The sequence below is a fragment of the Macaca mulatta genome, chromosome 2 (genome assembly GCF_049350105.2).
Source record: "Macaca mulatta isolate MMU2019108-1 chromosome 2, T2T-MMU8v2.0, whole genome shotgun sequence".
NCBI classification, from domain to species: Eukaryota; Metazoa; Chordata; class Mammalia; order Primates; family Cercopithecidae; genus Macaca; species Macaca mulatta.
In genome coordinates, this window is record NC_133407.1 from 34,007,925 (window position 1) to 34,033,889 (window position 25,965).

At 38.3% G+C, this 25,965-nt stretch overlaps 1 protein-coding gene across 9 annotated transcripts in view; it reads left to right on the plus strand.

Annotated features, from left to right (window-relative positions):
• ATP2C1 (ATPase secretory pathway Ca2+ transporting 1) overlaps positions 1-25,965 on the plus strand; it is a 157,968-nt gene that overhangs the window by 17,361 nt on the left and 114,642 nt on the right. For 2 of the 9 annotated variants that reach the window (XM_077991006.1, XM_077991010.1), the window contains exons 1-2: positions 18,940-19,304; positions 19,567-19,749. The exons of 2 other annotated variants lie outside the window; for them this stretch is intronic. In XM_077991006.1, coding sequence (XP_077847132.1) covers positions 19,744-19,749 — 6 coding nt within the window. In that variant the 5' untranslated portion in view covers positions 18,940-19,304; positions 19,567-19,743. 9 annotated transcript variants of the gene reach the window in all.

Genomic DNA, 25,965 nt, shown 5'->3' on the forward strand with positions numbered 1-25,965 from the left:
TTTATCATTCTGAAAATTCTAGGTCCCTAAAGAATGATACTAAATCTACTTTGCTTGTGCTCTATCAACGGAACAACAGAGCCTGTAGGACAGCAGATCCATTTATAGCATGGTTTACTGAATATTTTAAGCCCACTGTTGAGACCGCAAAAAAAAAAAAAAAGATTCCTTTCAAAATATTACTGCTCTTCACAGTGCAGCTAGTCACCCAAGAGCTCTGATATGAAGTAAAAGGAGAATAACATTTTCATGTCTGCTGTCTATTCTGCAGTCCATGGATCAAGGGAGGATTTTAACTTTCAAGTCTTATTATTTAAGAAACACATGTCATAAGACTATAGCTACCACAGATAGTGATTCCTCTGATGGATCTGGGTAAAGTAAATTGAAAACTTTCTGGAGACGATTCACCATTCTAGGTGTCATTAAAAACATTTGTGATTCACGAAAGGAGGACAAAATGGCAACATTAGCAGGAGCTTAGAAGAAGTTGATTCCAGCCCTCATGAATGACTTTGAGGGATTCAAGACTTCAGTGGGGGAAGTAAGTACAGATGTGGTAGAAATGGCAAGATGTTACTGAATTGCTGCAATTTCTTTTTTTTGTTTGTTTTTTGAGATAGAGTCTTGCTCTGTCACCCAGGCTGGAGTGCAGTGGCACTATCTCGGCTCACTGCAAGCTCTGCCTCCCTCCCAAGTAGCTGGGACTACAGGCGCCTGCTACCACGCCCAGCTATTTTTTTATATTTTTGGTAGAGACGGGTTTTACCGTGTTAGACAGGATGGTCTCGATCTCCTGACCTTGTGATCCTCCCGTCTCGGCCTCCCAAAATGCTGGGATTACAGGCATGAGCCATTGCGCCTGGCCTGCAATTTCATGATAAAAGTTGAACAGGGCCGGGGGTGGTTCACGCCTGTAATCCCAGCACTTTGGGAGGCCGAGGCGGGCAGATCACGAGGTCAGGAGATCGAGACCATACTGGCTAACACGGTGAAACCCCGTCTCTACTAAAAATACAAAAAAAAAAAAAAAAAAAAAAAAAAAAGCCAGGCGTGGTGGCAGGCACCTGTAGTCCCAGCTACTCAGGAGGCTGAGGCAGGAGAATGGCATGAACCCAGGAGGCGGAGCTTGCAGTGAGCCAAGATCGAGCCACTGCACTCCAGCCTGGGCGACAGAGCGAAACTCTGCCTCAAAAAAAAAAAAAAAAAAAAAAAAGTTGAGCAGATGAGGAATTACTTCCTCATAAGAAAACACAGAAAATGTTTTCTTATGATAGAACCTACTGCTGGGTAGATATGCTGTGAACCTTGTTGAAATGACAACAAATGATTTAGAGTATTTTATAAACTGAGTTGATAAAGCAGTGGCAGGGTTTGAGAGGACTGAATCCAATTTTGAAAGAGGTTCTACTATGTTACTAAACAGCATCAAACACTACAGAGAAAGCATTTGTGAAAGGAACAGTCAATTGATGCGACAAACTTTATTACTGTCTTATTTTAGGAAATTGCCACAGCCACTGTAACTTTCAGCAACCACCACCCTGATCAGTCAATAGCCATTAACGTCAAGGCAAGATCCCCTACCAGCCAAAATATTATGACTCACTGATGGCTCAGATGATCATTAGCATTCTTTAGCAATAAAGTATTTTTTAACTAAGGTATGTACATTTTTTAGACTTGCTATTGAACACTTAATAGACTACAGTATAGTGTAAACATAAATTTTATATGCACTGGGAAACCAAAAAATTTGTGTGACTTGCTGTATTGTGATATTTGCTTTATTGTGGTGGTCTCAAACCAAGCTCACAATATCTCTGAATTATCCCTGTACATTCTCATACATTTTTAGAATTGAATACTATTGGCATGATCAAAATATTTTTAGATGAAAGATTAATGCTTCTTGTAAACAGCACTGAAATTTTAGCATGCATTGGAATCACCTAAAGGACTAATTGAAACAGAATGCTGGGCCCCACCTCCAGAGTTTCTAATACAGTAGGGCTGAGGTGGGGCCCAAGAGTTTGCATTTCTAAAAAAATTCTAGGTGGGAGGGACCACACTTTCAGAACCACTGTTGCAGATCATTTGATGATGTATATTTTCAAAATCAAAGCTGACAGGGGTTGTCATACCTACTTAAGAATAGTATGTATGCCACTTAGAAGATGGTAAGTCATTGTCAAAGCCAGAGGGATACTAATGATGACTTACAGTTTCACAGGTTCTTAATTGACCATTTTCATCCACCTTGGCTGATGCCTAGTGTTACTTAATGCTTAGTAAAGTAAGAAATCTTTAGGCCGGGGGCAGTGGCTGACGCCTATAATCCCAACATTTTGGGAGGCAGAGGTGGCTGGATCAGCTGAGGTAAGGAGTTCAAGACCAGCCTGGCCAACCCCGTCTTTACTAAAAAGTACAAAAATTAGCCGGGCGTGGTGGCGCGTGCCTATAATCCCTGCTACTCGGGAGGCTGAGGCAGTAGAATCGCTTGAACCCAGGAGGCAGAGGTTGCAGTGAGTGGAGGTCGTGCCGCTGCACTTCAGCCTGGGCAACAGGAGCAAAACTCTGTCTCAAAAAAAAAAAAAAAAAAAAAAACCTTTAAGCAATGTCTTGGCCCTAAGAATATAACCTAAAATATGTCCTTATCTGTTTATATCCTCTTTGATAGCTGATTAAGTGATGCAGCAACTGAGAATTTCGATTGTTGATTTAAATCATGGAATATACAAAAAGATACAATCCTTGTTATGTCCTTCATGCTTTCTAAAGCCATTATGAGGTCTTAATGAAAAGAAACAAAAAATAAAACCCTCAATTTTTCCCTAGCTCTTACTCTGCTTATTATTTAAATATAATTATAAAGACTCTGAATAACAAAAATTTAACTGAAAAGATGAAATCAATATTCTGAATACTACTTAGTGGCTTTTGATCTAGGACATATGTTTAATATGTATTCTGTTGATTTTTCAATAGAGCATGTTAATTAACATGTCTCAATTACCTATTGAATAATGTCTATAAAATGCCTATGATTATTATTCATGAGACCATACTCCCATTTTTACCAGTACTATGCCTATCTGTGATTATTATTCATGAGACTACACTCCCATTTGAGCAGTACTTTTCAGCTCCAAGAAGATAAACCCAAGGGATTCTAGAAGAGGATCTGCTTGGAGAATGATTTCTCCAGTAATGGTATCTGAAGGTTGAATAACGACAAGTGAATAGATGTAGATATTGACCAAGAGTGACTAAGAAAGACAGTTACTTTATTAATACAATCTTGAGAGTCATCAAGTTAGCTATGGGGCAAATATCCTAGACTAAGGAATTAGACAGTATAACAGTTGCAGGGGGCCACACTGAATTGAAACAGGCAAGAATTAAACAAACAAAATGATAAACTACAAAAGGTAACTAAATAAACAGAGCAGCTTCTTATATATTCTCTAATAAGGCATTATGGAAACATTGAGGGATGGAGGGATACCCAAGCCAAGATGGACATTAGTCTCCTAACTTTGACATTAAACACTGAGAAATTCTTGAGTAGGGAGCTTCCCTTGTATGAGTCTCATCTTCATCACCTTTAAAAAGCAATTAATGAAATCTAGTCTGCTTTCTTCGCAATGTTTTGAGCATTAAATTTAATTACATATAAATATGTAGTTTTGGTGTCTGTTCAGTGAGAATTGATTCTCATTTCCCTAAAAGTAATTTAAATGTTTTAATCAAATGTGCAATGTTGGCATCTTTACCTTTCCAAGTACTTTTGTACTTTTCCAGGGTTAAAATAACATTTTGGTCATTTAAATGAGGAAAAATAACTATAAGTTTTTTAAAAACTCAAATGTCATAGCTTTTTAACTGTTCTAATTGTGTCTGCTAATAGAAACAAGTTGATGTGCAATCCACAAAATAATAAATATTTTTGCCTACCTTTTGGGAAAAAGAAAAGACTACATTATACTTGAAGAAAATATAAACTTAGTTTCATTTTAGCAATTCCATAGTCGAATCTGTCACTAAGTAATCATTAGTTAAAGAAAAAAACTCTAGTCAGGTGCTGTGGCTCACCCCTGCAATCCCAGCCATTTGAAAGGCCAAGGTGGGCAGATCACAAGGTCAGGAGTTCTAGATCAGCCTGACCAACATGGTGAAACCCCATCTCTACTAAAAATATAAAAATTGGCCTGGCGTGGTGGCGCGTGCCTGTAATCCCAGCTACTCAGGAGGCTGAGGCAGGAGAATTGCTTGAACCCAGGAGGCAGAGGTTGCAGTGAGCTGAGACCGCACCACTGTACTCCTGCCTGGGTGACAGAACGAGACTCTGTCTCAAAAAGAAAAGAAAAGAAAAGAAAAGAAAAGAATCTAGTGTCAGGGCATGCAACTATATTAAAAAAAATTCTAAAAGATCATCAGTGTTTAAGAATAAAACACAGTCAGTTATGTAATTTTAAAACATTTCTAATGAGTGATAAGGAAAACTTGTCAATGGACTTTCTGAAGTCAATAGCCAGTTTTTAACTTTATCTGCTAATATGGCAATTATTTAACTTAAAAAACAGACACATTTCCTCATTCAGTTTTTGGACATCTTATTCTGTAACTTCCTATTGATTAATATCGCCTTTAACATTTTAAGTACTTAACATTTTATCATTTGAATAATTCATATTGTTTTAAACTCTTCACTTTTATAGGAACAACCAAACCATCAACCAACGAACATTTTAACCTATTAATCTAAACTAAACTTTTCCCCCCTCATTTAATCTGTCAATTAAGATGCTTCTAATTGTATGTAACAGAAAATGTAGTTTATTTATTATCTCACATTAGAGGAAGTCTAGTGGTAGGGCAGGCCCCAGAGTTGGTTTGTTAGCTTAATTATATAATAAAGGACTTAGCTTAATTATATAATACAGGACTTGGCTTCTTAGAGTCACTACTTTGCCATTCTTAGTATTGTCTTTTCTCAGGGGAAGGGTGGAAGGAGGGATAAAAAGGTGGCTGCTGTACTTCCAAGCATTCAGAATCATTGAAAAGTCTTGCTAAATCAGACTTCTGCATCTAATCCCCAGAATTTGATTCAGTTGGACCCACTGGAGTGTGAGAATTTGCATTTCTAATAAATTCCTAGGTGATGCTGATGCTGTTCATAGTAAAGCCACACTGGGAAATAATTAACTTAGACTAATAATCTTGGAAACAAATGGATTTTTTCTTTTCTTTTTAGTCCACATATAATAGTGGTATATATTTATACAACACAGAGTGATATTTTCATACATCTGTACTATGCGTAATCATCAAGTAAGGGCAATTAGCATATCCATCACCTCAAAAATTTATCATTTCTTTTTGTTGGGAACATTCCAAATCCTCTCTTCTAGTTTTTTGAAAATATACAGTAAATTGTTGTTAAGTATACTCATCCCACAGTGCTATAAAACACTGGAATTTATTTCTCCTATCTAGCTGTAATTTTGTATCCATTAACCAACCTTTCCCTATTCCTCCTCCCCACTACTTTTACCAGCCTCTAGTAACCACTATTCTACTATTTACTTCTATGACTTCAACTTTTAAGCTCATATATGGGTGTGAATATGTGTTATTTATCTTTCTGTGCCTGATTTATTTCACTTAACATAATGTCCTCCAGGTTCATCCATGTTGCCATGAATGACAGGACTTAATTCTTATTTATAACTGAATCGTTTTCTATTGTGCATATATACCACATTTTCTCTATCCATTCATCTGTTGATGGACTTGTAGTTTGATTCCATTACCTTGGCTACTGTGGATAATGCTGCAATAAACACGGGAGTGCAGATACCTCTTCAATATACTGATTTACTTGTCTTTGGATAGGTACCCGGTAGTGCTGGATCACATGGTAGTTCTATTTTTAGTTTTTTGAGGAACCTCCATACTGTTTTCCATAATGGCTGTACTAATTCACAATCACACTAATACTGTATGAGTTTCCTTTTTCATGTATCCTCACTGGCATTTGTTATTTTTTGTCTTTTTGACAATAGTCATTCTAACAAGTGTGAGGTGATATCTCATCATGGTTTTGATTTGTATTTCTCTGATGATTAGTGATGTCGAGTGTTTTTTTTTTTTCATGTACTTGTTGGCCATTTGCTTGTCTTCTTTTGAGAAGTCTTTAGATCATTTGCCCATTTTTAAATCAAAATATTTGAGGTTTTTTGGAGTTATTTTTTGAGCTGCTGATTTTTTTGAGTTCCTTGTATATCCTGGATATTTTGTCAGGTAAATAGTTTGCAAATATTTATTTCCATTCTACAGGTTGCCTCTTTGTTGATGATACCCTTTATTGTGCAGAGGCTTTTTGTTTGATATAGTCCCACTTTTTTTATTTTTGTTCCCTGTACTCTTGAAGTCTTATCCATAAATTTTTTTCCTAGACCAATGTCCAGAAGCATTTTCCCTGTTTTCTTCAAGTAGTTTTAGGGTTTTGTGTCTTACATTTAATTATTTAATCCATATTGGGTTCATTTTTATATATGCTGAGAATTAGGGGTCTGATTTAATTTTTCTTTAATATGAATATCCAGTTTTCCCAACACCATTTATTGAAAAGGATGTTCTTTCACTAGTGTATGTTCTTGTCATCTTTTCAGAAAATTAGTTGGCTGTAAATAGTTGGATTCATTTTTAGGTCCTCTATTCTATTTGTCCTTATTTCTGTTTTTATACCAATATCATGCTGTTTTGGTCACTAAAACTTTGTAGTATATTTGAAGCCAGATAGAGTGATGCATCCAGGTTTATTCTTTTTGCTTAGGATTGCTTTGGCTCCTCAGGATCTTTTGTGTTTCCATATGAATTTTAAGACTGTTTTTTCTATTTCTATGAAGAATGTCATTGGTATTTTAATTGGAAATGCATTGAATCTGTAACTTGAGTAATATGGTCATTTTAACAATACTAATTCTTTCCATTCATGAGCATAGGATGTCTTTTCATTGGTTTTGTGTCTTCTACTATTTCTTTCATCAGCGTTTTATAGTTTTCATTGTAGAGGTCTTTCACCTCCTTGGTTAAATTTATTCCTAGGGATTTTTTGTAGCTAGTATAAATGGAATTGCTTTCTTGATTTCTTGTTGTTGTTGTTGTTGTTATTGGCATACAGAAATGCTACTGATTTTTGTAGGTTGATTTTGTATCCTATAACTTTACTGAATTTGTTTATTAGTTCTAAAAGTACTTTGGTGGAGTATTTAGATTTTTCTGTATATAAGATCATGTTTTCTGCAAACAGGGACAATTTGACTTCCTTGTTTTGAATTTGAATGCTCTTTATTTATTTCTCTAGCCTAATTTTTTTGTCTGACATAAGTATAGCTACTCCTATATACTATATAGGAGTATATTTTCATTTGTGTGGAATACATTTTTCATTTGTGTGGAATACATTTTTCATTTGTGTGGAATACATTTTTCCATTTCTTCACTCACAGTCTCCGTCTGTTTTTACAGGTGACAGGAGTTTCTTGTAGGCAGCATAAAGTTGGGTTTTGTTTTTTCTTATTCATTCAGCTAGTCTATATCTTTTAATTGGGAGGATTTAAAGTGTTTAAAAGAAACTACCATCAGAGTGAACAGGCAACCTATAGAATGAGAGAAAATTTTTACAATCTATCCATCTGACAAAGGGCTAATATCCAGAATCTACAAGGAACTTAAACAAATTTACAAGAAAAAATCAGCCCCATCAAAAAGTGGCCAAAGGATATGAACAGACACTTCTCAAGAGAAGACATTTATGCAGCCAACAGAAACATGAAAAAATGCTCATCATCAGAGAAAAAACTGGCCATCAGAGAAATGCAAATCAAAACCCCAATGAGATACCATCTTACACCAGTTATAATGGCAATCATTAAAAAGTCAGGAAACAACAAGTGCTGGAGAGGATGTGGCGAAATAGGAACACTTTTACACTGTTGGTGGGACTGCAAAGTAGTTCAACCATTGTGGAAGACAGTTTGGCAATTCTTCAAGGATCTAGAATGAGAAATACCATTTGACCCAGCCATCCCATTACTGGGTATATATCCAAAGGATTATAAATCATGCTGCTATAAAGACAAATGCACATGTATGTTTATTGCAGCACTATTCACAATAGCAAAGACTTGGAACCAACTCAAATGTCCATCAATGATAGACTGGATTAAGAAAATGTGGCACATATTTACCATGGAATACTATGCCACCATGAAAAAGGATGAGCTCATGTCCTTTGTAGGGACATGGATGAAGCTGGAAACCATCATTCTGAGCAAACTATCGCAAGCACAGAAAACCAAACACCACATGTTCTCACTCTTAGGTAGGAACTGAACAATGAGAACACTTGGACACAGAGTGGGGAACATCACATACTGGGGCCTGTTGTGGGGTAGGGGGAGCAGGGATGGATAGCATTAGGAGAAATACCTAATGTAAATGACGAGTTAATGGGTGTAGCAGCACACCAACATGGCACATGTATACATATGTAACAAACCTGCACATTGTGCACATGTACCCTAGAACTTAAAGTATAATAAAAAAAATTAAAAAAAAAACCATAAAATGTTTAGCCCTAAGGTTGCTATTTATAAAACAGAATTTACTTCCGTCATTTTGTGAATTGTTTTCTGAATGTTTTATGTACCCTTTGTTTCTCCTTGTTTTTCTTTGCAGTTTAACGATTTTCTGTAGTGATAATGTTTAGTTCCTTTTTCTTTCTTATTTTTGTATTTGTTGTACCAGTGAATTTTACACTATTGTATGTTTTCTTGATGGTAGTTATGATGTTGTCCTTTAGCTTCCAAATGTGGGAATTTCGTAAGCATTTTTTTGAGGGGTATTAATACATTTACTGTTTTTGGTTTCTGGAAAATACTTTATTTCTCCTTCATTTCTGAAAGTTAGCTTTGTTGGGTATAGTATTCTTGGCTGACGATTTCTTTCTTTCAGCACTTTGAATATATTATCCCATTCTCTCCTGGCCTGTAAGGTTTCTGCTGAGAAATATGCTGTTAGTCTGATGGGGATTCCTTTATATGTGACTTCATGCTTATCTCCTGCTGTTTTCAAAATTCTTTCTTCAACTTTTGGCAATGTAACTATAATGCATTTCAAATAGGACCTTTTTGTGTTGAATTTATCTGGAGATCTTTCAGCTTCCAGTACCTGGATGTCTATATCACTCCTAAAATTTGGGAAGTTTTCAGCTATTATTTTATGAAATTACATTTCTTTCTTTTATGACCATTCAACATATACTTTCTAGCTATTTGAAACTGTATAAGTATTGTTTATTTCATTCATTGGGTTCTTCAGTTTTAATATTTCTGGTTTTTTTTTCTTTTTCTTTTTTGACAGAGTCTCGCTCTGTTGCCCAGGCTGGAGTGCAGTGGTGCAATCTTGGCTTATTGCTACCTCTGCCTTCTGAGTCCTGGTTCAAGCAATTCTCCTTCCTCAGCCCCCGAGTAGCTGGGATTACAGGCACACACCACCATGCCCAGCTAATTTTTGTATTTTTATTTTTTAGTAGAGATGAGGTTTCTCCATGTTGGCCAGGCTGGTCTTGAACTCCTGATCTTGTGATCCACCTGCCTCAGCCTCCTGAAGTGCTGGGATTACAGGTGTGAGCTACCATGTCTGGCCAATATTTGTTTGTTTGTTTGTTTTTTTAATGAAATGTACCTCTCTGTTGAATTTTTCATTCAGATCCTGAATTGTTTTCTTGATTTTATTGTATTGCTTATCTATGTTTGTTTGCATTTCACTGAGTTTTCTGAAGATAATTATTTTGAATTCCTTTTCAGGCATTTCATGCATTTCTTTTTCTGGTATTCTGCTACTGAAGAATTACCATTGTTTTTTGGTACTGTTATATTTCCTTGCTTTTTCATGTGTTTTGTTTCTCTAGGTTAATATCTGTGCATCTGGTGTTAACAGTTGTTTTCTTCCAGTTTTATACAGTATCTTTCATAGAAAAAGACTTTTTCCTATAGATGTATTCGTAATGTCAGTTGGGTAGAGTGCTTTGGCTTTTGTTCTGGGTGGGTGCAATAGTACATTCTCTGTATAATTTCTTTTGCTGTCATCAACATCAGTGGTGTCTGCAAGTTCCTCAGTGACTTAGGTTGCAGTTGTCTGTGGAGGCTGTAGGAAAGCTGTGCTGGATGGGGATGCCAGGTGAGATGATCCTTGGGTCCCTGGGCAGCACATGGGTGCCTCGTGACCTCATCACTGGAATGGGCTGGGTTGCTGGCAGAAGTGATAGTGAACCCTCAGGTGGTTTGGTCCTTTAACCCCTATTTGGTAGGGTGGTGGCAGCAGGTACCTAGGAAGAGTGCAGAGGTGTTGATGATGGCTGGGAATAGATGTTTGAGGATTACTTATGATACTCATTAAAAGATACACTATAATTATCATTTGGAAAATTACAGAGTTCCCTTTACTCACCTTGAAGGGCCTGGTGCCATTTTTAGTTTGTAAGTCTCCTGTTAAATATTCTAGACTGGGACACTGCTCATTTCAAATACCAGTATTTCTAGTATTTGACGTAGCACTTTTGCAGAAAATAGTTTTGCATTCAGATGTTTGAATTGGGAGCTGATTGGGTCAGTTCAAGCCCCAAATTTTCACCTCAGCTTATCTGTTGCCACTCATAGAAAGTTTTACCCTTCAAATCCTCATTTTTCTAATTCCCCTAAATATAGGACATTTGGAACTATTAAAAACTTAAAATATGATATAGGCTACAAAAGCATTACCCTTTATAACCAAGCAATAAAAAAAAGGTTGTCTGAAGGCATACTGTAAATGCTTCTAATCCAATTTTCCACCTGATCTTTTATTGTAGCAATAAATTTTCTAACCTAAAGGATTAACAGTTTGCTTGTGTTGCAAAAACTCTTTCCTGCCAATTTGTAAATACCCTTCTCTGTCATTTATCTCACAAACTATATTGCCAAAATTGTAATTTCCCCTTTTTAATTTTGTATTTCAAAAACCATCTCATTGATATGGGTTCTTTATTTCGCATAGTATGCTCAGTGGGAGTAGTGGTCTGTTTGCATGATTGGCCAGGGTTAAACTGCAGGATCCTCATAAAGCCTTGGGGCTGTGTATCTCACTCTCTAATTTATTATCATAATGGCATTTTGTGTCTTTTTTCTCATTTATTTGCACAATGGGAAGCACAGTGGAGAGAGATGATTTCTGCAGGGGGCCTGGAAGGACATGGGACAAGTTCAGACACAGATGCAAGCTTTGCAGAAAATATCTGACTTCTAGCAGTTATTGGCATAGAAAACTTTTAAGTGCAAAATGTACCATTTTGTAGGTATGAGGAAATGCAACCTTTCCCAAAGCACTCTCACAGCCCAGTGTGCAGCAGGATAAAGAGAGATTGAAAATGTTTCTGATATGAAATTGATACAGCATTTAAATGGAGGGAGGAGGCCTAGGCTATTAATGCAAACACAGCTAAAGGCATGCAGATACGATACAGAATTTGTCCCACAGTTTCAATTTAAAACAACCAACCCATCAGCAAAGTTTTCAAAGTTGGTGGAAGATATTGGCTGGTGGCAATTTAACTGACCTATTTTAAGATCTCCTTTTCTTCTTTTTCTCCTCCTCTTCCTTCCCCCACTTTCTCTCTTTCTCATCCTGGTTGGAGTGCAGTGGTGTGAACATGGCTCACCACAGTCTTGTCCTCCTGGGCTCAAGCAGTCCTCCCACCTCAACCTCCCAAGTAACTGGGACCACAGGTGCACACCACCATGCCTCGCTAGTTTTAAAGTTTTTTGTAGAGATGGTGTTTCTCCATGTTTTCCATGTTATTTCTATTTCTGTGAGGAAAGTCATTGGCATTTTGATAGAGATTGCATTCAATCGCTAGATTGCTTTAGACATTTAAAAATATTAATTCTTGCATTCAATGAACATAGAATATCTTTACCTTGTTTTGCATACTCTTCAATTGCTTTCATCAGTGTTTTACAGTTTTTATCATAGAGATGTTTCACTTCTTTGGTTAATTTCTAGGGATTTAATTTTATTTGTGGCTATCATACATGGGATTATTTTTACCTCTTTTTCATATTGTACTCTGTTGGTATATAGAAATGCTACTGATTTTTGTATGTTGATTTTGTATCCTGCAACTTACTGACTTTATTTATCAGTTCTAACAGTTTCTGGTGTAGTCTTTAGGTTTTTCCAAATATATAGTCATATCATCTGCAAATAAAAATAATTAAACTTCTTCCTTTACAATTTGGATGTTCTTTATTTCTCTTGCCTAATTGCTCTAGCTAGGACTTCCAGTACTATGTTGAATAATAGTGGTGAAAAAGTGGGCATCCTTTTTTGTTCCAGTCTTACAATAATGACTCACAGTTTTTCCCCATTCAGGGTGATACTAGCTGTGTGTCTGTCATATACTTTTTTCTTTCTTCTTGTTCTTCTTTTTTTTTTTTTTTTTTTTCCTTACTCTGTTGCCCAGGCTGGAATGCAGTGGTGTGACCTTGGCTCACTATAACCTCTGCCTCCTGAGTTCAAGTGATTCTCTTGCCTCTTGTAATCCTGAATAGCTGGGATTACAGGCATACACCACCACACCTGGCTAATTTTTTGTATTTTTAGTAGAGACGAGGTTTCACCATGTTGGCCAGGCTGATCTCAAACTCCTGACCCCAAGTGGGCCCAGGAAAGGTCATGAAATGCCATCCAAGAGGTTAGGCCTGGGATTGGGGACTTCAAGAGCCCACTTATTGATCTACCCTACTCTGACTGAGCTGGTATCTAAGGTGCAAGACTAAGTACTCTTTACTTTCCCCTCTGCTTTTCTCTAGCAGAAGGAGTCTCTCACCATAGCCACCACAGCTGGCAATGTTCTGGGGGTCACTTGAAGACACGTCTCAGAGTCTCACCCAAGGCCCATGCCATAATGCAATACCTGGGTATTGCTATTGATTATTTAGTGCCCAAGGGCTCTTTAGTCACAGGTGATGAATCCTGCCAGGTGTGGATCCTTCCCTTCAAGGCAGTGGTTTACCTTTTGGCCCATGGTGTGTCTAGACATGTCGTCCATGAGCTAGGGTCTGGCATGGGCGCCTCATGACTGCCCAGTGCCATATCCTACTGTGACTGAGCTGGTATGCAAGATGCAAAACAAAGTCTTCTTTGTTCTCCTCTTCATAAGCAGAGTCACTTTTGTTGCTTCAAGCTGTGCTGCCTGGGGTTGGGGGAAGGATGGCATAAGCACTCCCTTAGATTCCCTGGCTGGTGTCTCCCTAGGTCATGTACCATTCCAGCCCAGCACTAGAAGTCGCCTAAGAACTGCAATCCCTGTGTCCTAGACAGCCTTTCGAGTTTACCTAGAACCTCAGAGCACTTTGGTCCATGGTGGTGAGGCTTGCCAAAAAACTCAAGTTCTGATAATTGGGATGGTCCATTACCCTCTGGCTAGGTCTGGTCCAAATGCTCCCTTCATGCATGGGTGCTGGCTGAGCCCAGCATGGCTTTGCTCTCCACTATGACAAGGCAGCACTGAGTTCAATAGAAAGACTACTAATGACTGCAGTCTCCCTCTCCCAAGTGTATAGACTCTCTGTGCAGCACGGCTGCTGCTAGGTTACGGGGAAAAGGGGTGGTGTCAGTGATTCAAGACTGTCTCTCCTACTCTCTTCAATGATTGTTTCAACGATATGAATATAAAACCAGGTACTCTGATTGCTCTGATTTTTGTTCTTGTGATGGTGCCTTCCAGTGTGCAGATAATTGTTAAAATTTGTTGTTCCTGTCGGGAGTTATCATGGTATAGGCTTCTATTCCACCATCTTGCTCTGCTCCCAAAACACTTCAAATATTAAACACTGAAATAAATGTGAGTTATACACACATTTAAGAAAGATTAATAAAACAAATAATTATTTACCCAATTATTCCAGTTCCGGGTTGTAGGTGGCTGCAGCCTATCTGGCAGCTCAGCACTCAAGGGAGGAATCAACCCTGGACAGGATGCTACTCCATCGCAGGGTACACACGTACACACACTCACTCACACTGGGACAATTTAGACATGCCAATTAACCTAACATGCACAACTTAGGGATATGAGAGGAAACCAGAATACCTGGAGAAAACCCATGTAGACACAGGGAGAATGTGCAAACTCAATACAATGGCCCTACCAGTAATTGATGTTTCTTTTTCCTCATCATTTAATGAAATGACGTTGAAAATCACCTTATTCGAGGACCTAGTGTATAATGCTTTTTGTCAGGCATTAATATGCATGCCATCAAAATCAAAAGCACAGGCTCAGCTAAAATTTCTCAAATGCATGGAAACAACCACCTCAACACTGTTATCTTTTAATTTCAAATGGTTACCTGGGCTCAAAATCTGCGTGTGCAATTTTATCTGCTCTGGGCAGTGCTCAATATCAAGCATTTCTTACAACAATTAGGACTTATTCCCATTCAGATAATGTTGTCCTAGTTAACCCCTTTGTGGTTTTTGGAGATGTAGGTTCATGTTTTTAAACCTTTTTCTTTTCTTTTTTTGAGACAGGTTCTTGCTCTGTCCCCCAGACTTGAGTGCAGTGGCATGATTATGGCTCACTGTAGCTTCAACCTCCTGGGCTCAAGCAATCTTCCCACCGCAGCTGCCCGAGTATCAGGGACCACAGGTGTGTGCCACTGCACCCAGCTAATGTTTTTATTTTCTGTAAAGACAGGGTCTCACTATGTGGTCCAGCCTTGTCTTGAACTCCTGGGCTCACGCAATTTTCCTGACTCAGCCTCCCAAAATGTTGGGATTACAGGTGTGAGATGCACCAGACCCTTAAATTTCTTAAAAATCCCATAAGTCCTCTTTGTTTTACAGGAAAGTAGAAGCTTGGATTTTAGTCTGATCACAGGAAACAAGTAGGTTGTTATTCATTCAACAAAAAATATTTATGATAAACATTTTTCAGGCTATCCATTTATTTAATAGGTCTTTATTACATATTCACTGCTGTCAAGTGTTTTGGGGCCAGAGGTGAATTATCCTAGTTTGGAGACTAGATGGAATATTCTTTTAAATGGGTGCGTTTGTATCTCAAAACAAATCCTGTAGTTTATATAATTTGGAATATTGTATGTCTGTTTTCCATGGAAATGATGAAGTTCATTGGTCATGGTACTCCTGGTCATGGGACTCACACTCTCTTTGCTCTTACCTCTTTCTTATTTTCACATGCACCCCATCCACACTCATGTCTAATCCAGACGACTGGTAGTATATAAGAGACCCCAAATATTACCACTGGCTCAGAATCTGAGCCAATAAATGGACAGACTATGCCATACTTGAAATAAACTTCTTTAAAAATAAAAATTAAGAGTATAAGTTCTCTCATTTCATCTTCTCAGTTTCATGAAATATTTCATGTTTAGAATGCTAGCAAGTGTGAAAGAGGCTATGGAATTTTGTGAGTGGTAAAATATTTGTAGAGTACTTGGGGATCTGGGTCCTATTAAAACCAACCAAACACAAGTAGCTCATATGAGTCCTTCAATTTTTATTCTTGCTTCCAACTTTTAATCTTCCAGCACTGCCAAAACATGGAACTAGGCAGATTTATAGCAATTCTGGTAGTATTTGTTAGGCACTGATTTCATACAACACTCTTGGCAATAAAACTGTATAGTTCTCTAAACTTGACATTTAGCATGTCCTTTATCCTATAAGAAGAAAAATACTTCTTTTTGTTCTGTTGGAGTAGGTTAGCTTATAAAAATAAAGTGATGCATCTTTATATGTTTTTAACATGTCCAACTTTGCCAGGCATGGTGGTTCATGCCTCTAATCCCAAGCACATTGGGAGGCTGAGGCAAGAGGATCTCAAGCCCAGGAGTTCAAGACTGCAGTGTGCTATGATGACACCATTGCACTCCAGCCTGAGTGACACAGTCTCTTAAGTAAGTTAGAAAGTAAATAAATAAATAAAATGTTCAACTTAAAATAAAATGACAATTTCTTTTCTAGCAGCTAGGTGAAATTTCGTAACTATTAACCTCTGGTACTTTAAACAACATTAAAACAGCCTTTAAAGAAGACATTAATTAACTAAGGAAAGATTTTAAAATAATTTTTCTAAGTTTTAATTTTTAAATTCCTAAAGAACCACATATTCTTTTACCATCCAGGTTTATAAAAATGCAGCTATCAAATTTGATATTAAAATCAAGATGCCTCACATCCTTTGTGGAATAAAGCACAGTATGAAGAAAATGAGAACATCATGACCATTCTTCTTCAATCTTTCCCATTTGTAATATTTCCCCCAAGCGGAGAAGCATGACAAATTTCCCCTTCTTGCTCATGTGACCACTTTTTGCATCAGATGCACTTAATTTTGTAGGTTGAATATTCAGGACGAAAGGAGAGTAGAAAGAATTTTTAGAGCTTTGATTTCTATGGAAGCAATAAGATGAAACTTGGACATAATATATTTCATTGCCATCAATCTCATTGTAGCTAACACTCCAGGGATTTGCTCGTTTCTCTCTATAATAATCTTATACTTCTATAGTGCTTATAATTTGCAACCTGCGTTCACTTACTTTATGAGATTCTTACAACAATCTTTTGAAAGAAGGGTAGTGTGTATGTATGTGTGTGTATGAATATATGTACATGTATGTGCATATATTTGTTTATATGTATACATACGTGTGTGTATGACATGTATATATATAGTCATCCCTCAGTGTCCACAGGGGATTGGTTCCAGAACCCCCTCAGACACCAGAATTTGCAGATGCTTAAGTTTTTTATATAAAATGACTCATTGGTCAATTCTTCTTGGTAAAGCTGATCTTGATCTTACTGGTTTCTTTTTTGGCTTAGTAATAGGAACAATGATTTTCATAATTTAGGCGACCAAAAGTAAAATTTCAGTTTAAGTCATTTTAGGAATAAACCATGGAGCTATAAATCTTTTGGAAGAGTTATAGATTCAGTGTTAATGCTAGAGTATTGCAGTCTATTAATAAAATAGATAGCTCTGAAAAGTTGCTTTAGAAAAATGTTTCAGCTAAAGTGACCCAATATCAAATTCTGTAGTTACCCTCTATTTTGTAAATGCGTATGTTAATACCAAAGTGTTTATATTGTGTAATTTCCTACCTTAGATGCTTTCATTTTTAATATAATGCTGTTTCAAGGTTGAGTATGTAGTGATAACTGTTACAAATTGGTTACAAGAGAGCACAATCATTGTAAAAATCATAGGCTATGTCATTATGTAGACAAAAATCACTGACAATGCATGCCAGAGGTGGATCATAAATAGTAACTCCTAAGACTAGAAATCTACTTGATAGTGATTTTTGTGGGTTCATCTTTAAAAGTGACCTCACTGAATAAAAGTTTAATATTTCTTAAAGGTAAATCTAAAAACTGTCCAGAATTTTCGATCCTAGTCTAGTACCACTTACTTGGGAACAAATATAGAAAAACAGGCAACCCCGTCCGTTAATTTGGCTCTATGTCATTGTATAGACAAAAATCACTGACCATGCACGCCAGAGGTGGATCATAAATAGTTAACTCTTAAGACTAGAAATCTACTTGATAGTGATTTTTATGGGTTCATCTTTAAAAGTGACCTCGCTGATTAAAGGTTCAATATTTCTTAAAAGAAAGGTAAATCTAGAAAGCTGTCCAGAATTTTCCATCCTAGTCTAGTACTACTTACTTGGGAACAAATATAGAAACACAGGCAATCCCGTCTGTTAATTTTGATGTTGAACGTGTGGTTAGAGAGCACACTGGGATATGTTACAGGACTTGAGATAAAAAGCAAATTTGTAAAGTGTCTAAGTGTTGATGGAGAAAAACACAACTAGCATATACGGAAATTTTCTTTTCGAGTTCTCTGGAGGGTGATCACCAACTCAGTAGGTGAAGCCCTGCCCTCTAGTGGTTATGGGTGTGCGAGGACTTCTGTTCAACACTACGTGTCTGGCTCACCAAGGTTTATTAAAACCAATCGTTAATTAAAAAGCACTTATTAGGGGTCTGGGTAAGATGCCGAGCAAGTGAAATGTTTACGTGTGAAAAGGCATTGCCCCTGGACAAAGGTACAGCGGCCGAAGAAGTGCTCGTTCATTGGCTTCGACCGCTGTACGACTGGTTTCTAATTGCTGTTCCAGCCTCTCCCCAGCTCCACACACCACAAACGAATGAAAAAGATTAGTTCTCCCTGGAGTTCTCTGAGGCTGAACCTTGCTGTCTCATTACACATGGTAACTAAACACACCCCTTACGGAATTTTGGGAAGTCGCCCCGCGATGACCGGCTTCCGCAAAAACCAAGCAGTCAGTGCAGGGTTTTGCAAGTGAGAGTGCGAGACTCGGGAGGCTGCTCTTGCTGCTCCAGTCCCTGGCAGGAGCATGGATACCTCGTCCCTTTCTTCCGCGGGCCTCAACGTCGCCTGCTGGGATTGTGACTGCCACCCCGTCGGGAGCGGCTTCCCCTGCAGAATTTGTAGAGAGCGCTTAAACGCCTCAGGGACAGCAGCCATGGCTGTCAGCTTGGGCTGACCCTGCGGCCGCCCCACGGGAATGTGTGGCCAACACGCGGCGTGGGCGAATCTCCCACCCTCGCGTTAAGTGGGTGCACATAAACGGGCGGATACCGTCCCTGGGATAAGGGAGGCGCCGGCAAGAACAGGGCGGGCCACCAACCCGGCGCGACCTCCTACCGGACGGATCCAAACACAAACATTGTCCATTCCAGGCCGAAGTCTGGGCCTTCACTTCACTTCCGCCTTCCCCGCCCGTGAGCACGAATACGCCTGCGCGCACCTCTCGCAGCGGAAGTAGTAGCGACAAAGCTTGGTGCGCGGCTGGCCCAGGAGTGCTGGGCGCGACTGGGCGGCCGGCGGCGGGGAGGGGCGGAGCGCAGGAGTCGGAGGCGGGAGCAGACCAGCACGGCCTCGCGGAGCCGGCCCGGCGGACCGTGACGGGTCCCCTCACCTCCTCTCCTTTCCCCTCCCCGCCCGCCCTCTCTCTCTCCCTCCCTCCCTCCCTCCCGCTCGCTTCTTTTCACGCCCGGAGCAGGCTCCTGCCTCGCACCGCTGCCCCGCGAGCAGCTCCTCTTCTCTCGAGGCGCGCGGGGCGCCCCCGCGAGCCCCGCGGCTGAGACCCCGCAGCCAGGAGGAGGGCTGTGTGGGGCTTTGGGTGGGTACCAGTATTACCTCCTGCCCCCATTTCTAGAAACTTCCAGGTTCTGAAGGAAGGGGAGGTTCGGGGATCCCATGGCTGGGGGGACATCTCTAGGGCGCCGCCCCGCTGGCGTGAGCTGGGGACGTTGCGGGCACACGATGGGGCGGGTGCGGGATCTTGGCGCGGGGCGGGGGGGCTCCCGAGATAGCGGCTGGGCGGGGAACTCCTTTCTCAGCCTCTATCTCGTCAGCGCCGCTTCTCCTGGTTTCTCTTGCAGATGCTGCTGCTAGGGGTGGTGGGAGCAGCCGTGGGACGCGTGGCCGGGAGCGGGGGTGACAGCCTGGGATTCCGGGGGCTTCTCTTCCTTGTCCTCCTCTTCTCTCTATTCCCAGTGTGGCCGTGGCTGACACTAAAGACTTTGTAGCCATCAACCCGAGTGCAGTTTCGATGGAAAATGAAGGTAAAGGCCCCTGGCCGACCGGTTGCAACGCGGAGTTGAGGGTGTGGTGGTTTGCTTTTAAGTTGACTTTGTTTTTCCACCTTTTTATTTTAGTGAGCTTATTTATTTACTGTGTGTGTGAAGTGTCCAAGGATTTGCTTACTTAGGGTATCCAGCTTTTATTTTGGTAACATAGGGCATTTGAGAGATTGGGGTTCTGTGGGTGACTGAGCTTGATTCAGCTTTCTTGAGGAATTCCTGCTTTCTTCAGCTTAGGGAATGGGAGGAAAGTTTTCATTTCAGATAGCGTCTATGTATGTTTAAATAGCTATTTGAAAGGAATTACCCGAGGGGAAGTAGAAATGGGGGACAAGGGGATGGGCTGCATCTTTGTATATTGGCGTTTCAAGCCTCGATGTGGCAGGATTCATTTATAAGAAAGCAAGCCATGTTTTATTATCTCTAGCACTGGGGGAAAAAGCTCATTGTTTTTCAATTCACACACACACACACACACACACACACACACAAACACACAAACAACAAAACAAAAACCTGTGAATTTAATGAAATGTTATGAGGCGAGTGCTTTTCTTAAAGTTCCACCCTATTTCAAAACATCATTTAGGAGGTTGACAGCGGAACCTGTTTGTTCACTGTACACTCTGGACACATTAGATCGTCATTCACATGTTACATGATCCCTTTGGCCTCATTAAAATATTTAATGCTTTTCCTGCACAGCACTGATTATTTTTAATTGTCGAACAACTGTGAATAAGTGATTTTTTTTTTTTCCCCTCCTGAAACAACACTTATTCTTTGGACTGACTTCTGACTTGTGCATGATCGTTTTTTTTCTTCTGCCTTTAACCGGGCTGCGAAATACTATAAAAGATACTTAACAAATGACAGGTTTTTCCTCTTCTGTAATTTGTTTTAAAAAATCTGTATCTGGTATAAAGGAACTGCAGTCTTGCTTGCTGGCTGCTTCTAATTTGTTTTTCCATTGTTGAGAATGTAAGCTTGATTGTCTTACTAGGACTGGTAATTTTGAAATGGATGTTTCTTATAGATGCAGTAATCAGTTTTGCTATCTGAGACCTCTGGGCTATGTAGGGAATATGATGAGAGTCATGATTATATTGTCCAATTTTACTCTGGATGGATAATTGGTGGAAGACATTTTCTGAAATACTAAAGTGTATAACTGCAGAGGAGTTATACTGTCTAATTGGGTCTTGAGAAACATTTGAAAGCAGTGATGTTTTTGGTGATAGGAAAATCACTTTTCTGAGTCTTTTTCCTCTCTAAATTTATAGATTTAAGAAAGGCAAATCCATTCTGCACGTGAGACAAAGAATGTTAAATGCATTCATATACTTGTTTCTTGGTAGAAACATCTTAAATAACTTCTAAAATTTAATGTATGTTTATGAGCTTGTTTTCAGAATGGTACCAGATTTAAGAGGATAGCCTAAAGTAGGTGGATTCTTTCATGTTGCTTTTGTTTCTTGATCTCTCAGGAAGAGGAGCATGAGTAATGAAGCCGATTCTCATTATCTACTGAGGTGGGAGGCGGTGGTTGTGAGATAGGAGCATGGTGCCTGCTTGTGTCTGTCTCTGTATTTTGTGGCCAAATATGAATTTTGTGTTTTCATAGTAAAAGATTATACAGTTCTTAAAAACGTGTGGGATTTTCTGTCCTGTTATTCTTGACCATCAAGAGACCATTTTTGTCAGTTTCCAAACTATCATAACATGTTTTTTTAATACATAAACAGTTTGAAGAAGAGCCTGTATATAGCCTAGAAATTTTCCAAAGTGATTGACCATATTAAACTACATAGATTGATACCTGTTCCTTTTTATTGTTCACTTGCCTTTTTATAGTTCTCATCCTTCTTTGATGTGGTGTAGTATTAACAATTTGGAGGTGTGAAACAAAAATGGATTCAAGTCTTGACTAACTTGTCTTGAACCACTTAAAGCTATGTGATTTTAAGTAAATTACTTCACCTTTCTGAGCCAGTATTTCTTCATCTATAAATTGGAATTGATAATCTTTGACTCACAGAGTTGAGAGGCTTAAATGAGAAACCCTGTATAAATTATCTTGTGAGGGAGGAATGATAACGTTTAAGAGCTTGAGTTGTGGTGAAACCATGGAAACTGAGTTGAATGCTGGATTCGTTGCTTACCATTTATCTTTGTGCATATTAAAGTTTTCTGTGCTTCCCTTTCTTCATAAAATAAAGATAATGATAGAACCTACCTTATGAGGTTGTTGTAAACATTTCAAACAGTATCTGGCACATAGTAAGTGCTCACTAAATGTTAATTATAAATAGCCTAGCTGAATGTTTGATACATACTAATAGGCCACCTGGCTTTAATATTGTCATGACAGCTGAATGTTGGAAGGGGGAACAGTTGTGGCCAAAATACTCTGTATGAAGTTGTCATTGTTAGTTGAGGGTTGAGTGGAGTTAAGTAAGGAATTTTCTATGGCATTAGTGCTTTTAAGCCTACAGAAAAAGTTAGGGCTCTAGCAAGAAGCCAGGGTCCAGTATAGAAAGAGACAGGTTTGGAGTTGAAGCCTGACAGGTAATGTTTTCCTCCCCTAAAAAATCTGACAAGTTACTCGGCTTCTAAGCTTTCTCAGCCTCTATAAATTTTCTCATCAGTAAAGGAGACAATGCCCTCTTGCAAAGTTGGTGTAGGTAATAAATGAAGCCGCCAGAGCAATGTTTGACGTACAGTTAACTTGGATGAATTGAGTGATGCTGCTGTTCCCTAGTAACAGAATCCTCCAGTAGGTATGCAGGTAAGTTGTATTTGTAGGTGTGAACAGTGTGGAATTGATAGTGGCTCCCTAGAGCATCAGCATGCAGGTTCTTAGATAGCTTACAGTGGTGTGGGGAGGAAATGGTTTCATCCATGTGTCGGTTCCTTCAGCAATGGTGGTATTTTTTTTGGCACTTCAGTTTCGATTCTTCTGGACCTTTTTCCCAGGGCCCATTTAAACTTTCTTAGCAAATCTTGACCAATTTTTAGCTGTAGACTCCAGAATGTTTCATGAACACTTTCTGCTTGTCACTAGGAACATTTAAAATGTTAATTTCCTGGAATTTTTGGACTACTTAACATTCAGTCGTGAGTTAGGATTTTATCCAGACCCTTTGGAATTTCTTTTTACATGTTTATCACAAATCTAAACAGATACCACTTAGGAATCTTGAGATGCACAAGTAAACAGCTCTTACCTGATTTTTAAAAGTTAATTGCATGTTTAAAGTGATAGCTTACTAGAAAAGATATTTCTAGCTGGAGAAGCTTGCAAATTAGTTTTTCCTTTCTTGTAATGGATTTATTTTTTGGAATAAATTTGGCCTTTCCCATAGAAAATTCAGTGTGACTTTAATACACATGAAACTTTAATATAGCCTTAAATGTTTGACTAGTGAATAGAAATGTAATAGTCTTCAGGATTTCAGGACGTGGTTAATTTAAGATTATAGACAGAGCTAATAGGTGTAGAGAACAATCCCCCAATCTTTTTCGTTTGAAAATGGATGTATTTATACTTTACTTTTAAAAGCAGTTTCTTAATTCAATTTCAAATTGTTAATCATCTAGGAATGTCTCAAGAAAAGATTGTGTTACTATAGTTGGAGAAGCTATAGGGAAAAAGGGATGAGAAGCCACCTTAATTTTATTCCTTTAACTGAAAATAGGAAACCAGGTTGTAAAAATATTTTATATCTTTGGGTGTGGGAAATATAGTTTATGTTGTTTGCAGTTTTGCCCATAAAATGATACTCTTAATTAGTACTTTGAAAAAGAGTTGAAACTAAAAGAGACTGTATGTATGACAACATTTTATAAACTGTCGTACTTTAAGCCAGAGGATGCTATAGAGAGTACTTGTATGCGGTAGCCTTCTGACAGTTGGATTCCAAATACTTGATTTGTCTTCATATTTTTGTCATTCATTTAAAGTCAGCAGAATTCAGGTCTGTTAACCCGAAGCATTATGAAACAAAATAGTTTCCTAGGGAACACACCCCTAGGGGCCCAGGACTGATTTTGGAGATCTTAGTTAGCCATGATCTGTTTTACAAGGTTAAATTTTGTTTTAAAGGTGCCAAGAACGCTGTGGCTTGATGGTAAAGTTAGTATGATTTTTAAATTACATTGTTGTTACATGTAGCATCTTAAGATATCTTAAGGATCAGTTCAAGAGGTCCCCTCACATTTACTTTGTTAAAACAGAAATTCTTTTTAATAATGGTTTCAGGCATCAGTTATGACAATGTTATCTTTATGCTTTTCATGTAGACAAATGTTGGTAAAAGGCAGTAAAGAGTGCATTCTGAGGTTAATGCTATCATTTCATGAAAGAAAGGATTTCTCAAAAAAAGAAGACTAAATTGATAATTTCCTGTTGGATGTGTATGACTGCAACTTGTATGCATTTGTTAATCCATTTGACCCTTGAACAATGTTGGGGTTGGGGTGCTGACCCACCATGCAGTCGAAAATCTGCAGGTAACTTTTAAATCTCTGAAAACTACTCCTAATAGTCTCTGCTGTTGCTTGGAAGCCTTACTGATAACATAAATAGTCGATTAACACATACTTTGTATGTTATATGTATTATATACTGTATTCTTACAATAAAGTAGAGAAAAAAACTTACCAAGAAAATTATAAGGAGGAGAAAATGTATTTATAATTCATTAAGTAGAAGTGGATCACTATAAAGGTCTTCATCCTCATTGTCTTCATATTGAGTAGGCTGAAGAAAAGGAGGAGTTGGTCTTGCTGTCTGGGGTGACAGAAGCAAATCTTGAGTATAAGTAGACCTTTACAGTTGAAACTCATGTTGTTAAAGAGTCAACTGTGTATCTTCTGTCTTCAGGCTTTAAGTTACTACAGACAAAGGTATAAATTGTAGAATTACAAATAAATTAAACCAACTGTGTTAATTTAGATTAGACTAAACTTGTGATGTGTTTAGAAAAAGTTTGAATGAAATGTTGAAAAGCTGTCCTAGGTTATAGACAGAAGACAGTAATAGTCGGGGTCAGAAGCATTATCTTAAGATGGCTGTAACTGGGTGTCTGATTCAATTTCTATCTCTGCTTTTTAAATTCTGCTATAGATATTAGAAATGTGTTAATTGGAATTATTTAATACACCTGTTTGTTATAATTGCTTTCTTAAGTTAAAGGCCTTTTGGTTTGACATTGGGTCATTTCATAAACGTGCCGACCTAAAATCATGTCCCTCAGAAGGAAATGCATTAATTTAGTATGACATCCTTTTCTTTTCTTTGTATGTGTTTTTTTTTTTTTTTTTTTTTTTTTTTTTTTTTTTGAGATGGAATCTCACTCTGTTACCTAGGCTGGAACACAGTAGCATCATTATAGCTCTTCAAAGCCCGAAACTCCTGGACTAATGTGATCTTCCTGCCTTAGCCTCCTGAGTAGCTGGGATTATAAGCCCACATCACTATACCCAGCTAATTTCTTAATTTTTTGTAAAGACGAGGTCTTGATTTATTGCCCAGGCTGGTCTTAAACTCCTGGACTCAAGCAGTCTTATTGCCTTGGCCTCCCAAATTGTTGGAATTGCAGGCATGAGCCACCATGCCCAACTTTAGAATGACATTCTTTATTCTTTTAGAAAGCTTTGAGATATTGATACATCCTTATAGAAATTACTTCTGTTTATTTATTTACTTAAAACAGCTTGATAAAGTTGGAAAAAGCAAGACCCTAAATAATAAATATATTTGCCATCAGCCCTTTATAGGAAAACTCAGAAATAATAAGTGGAAGTATTTAGGAAGTTACTCATCAGACTTTTTTTTGAACATGTAAATGTGTTTTTTTGAAAATTTAAACACGCAGAGTAAAAATTAAAAGTTTTGGTTAAGTTGTGCATTTCAGAAATTTGTCTTGATTATGGTGTTTGGAAGTTAAAAAGGATAGAGCATCAGTACATTAGTACATAAACGATCTGTTATTCTCTGCCTAAGGGCAAGATCCAACTTTGACCTAGGTCCTGGATTTCCTCTCATCTTAAATAGGAGTCTTTTTCATTTGTAGTATAAATAAATTAGCCTTTTGATGCTGTGATTTTATTTGTATATGTTATATATGAGATTTATATATCTCTTTATATGCAGGCATTTCACTAGATTTTGTTTGGCCATCTATTTTAGTGTTT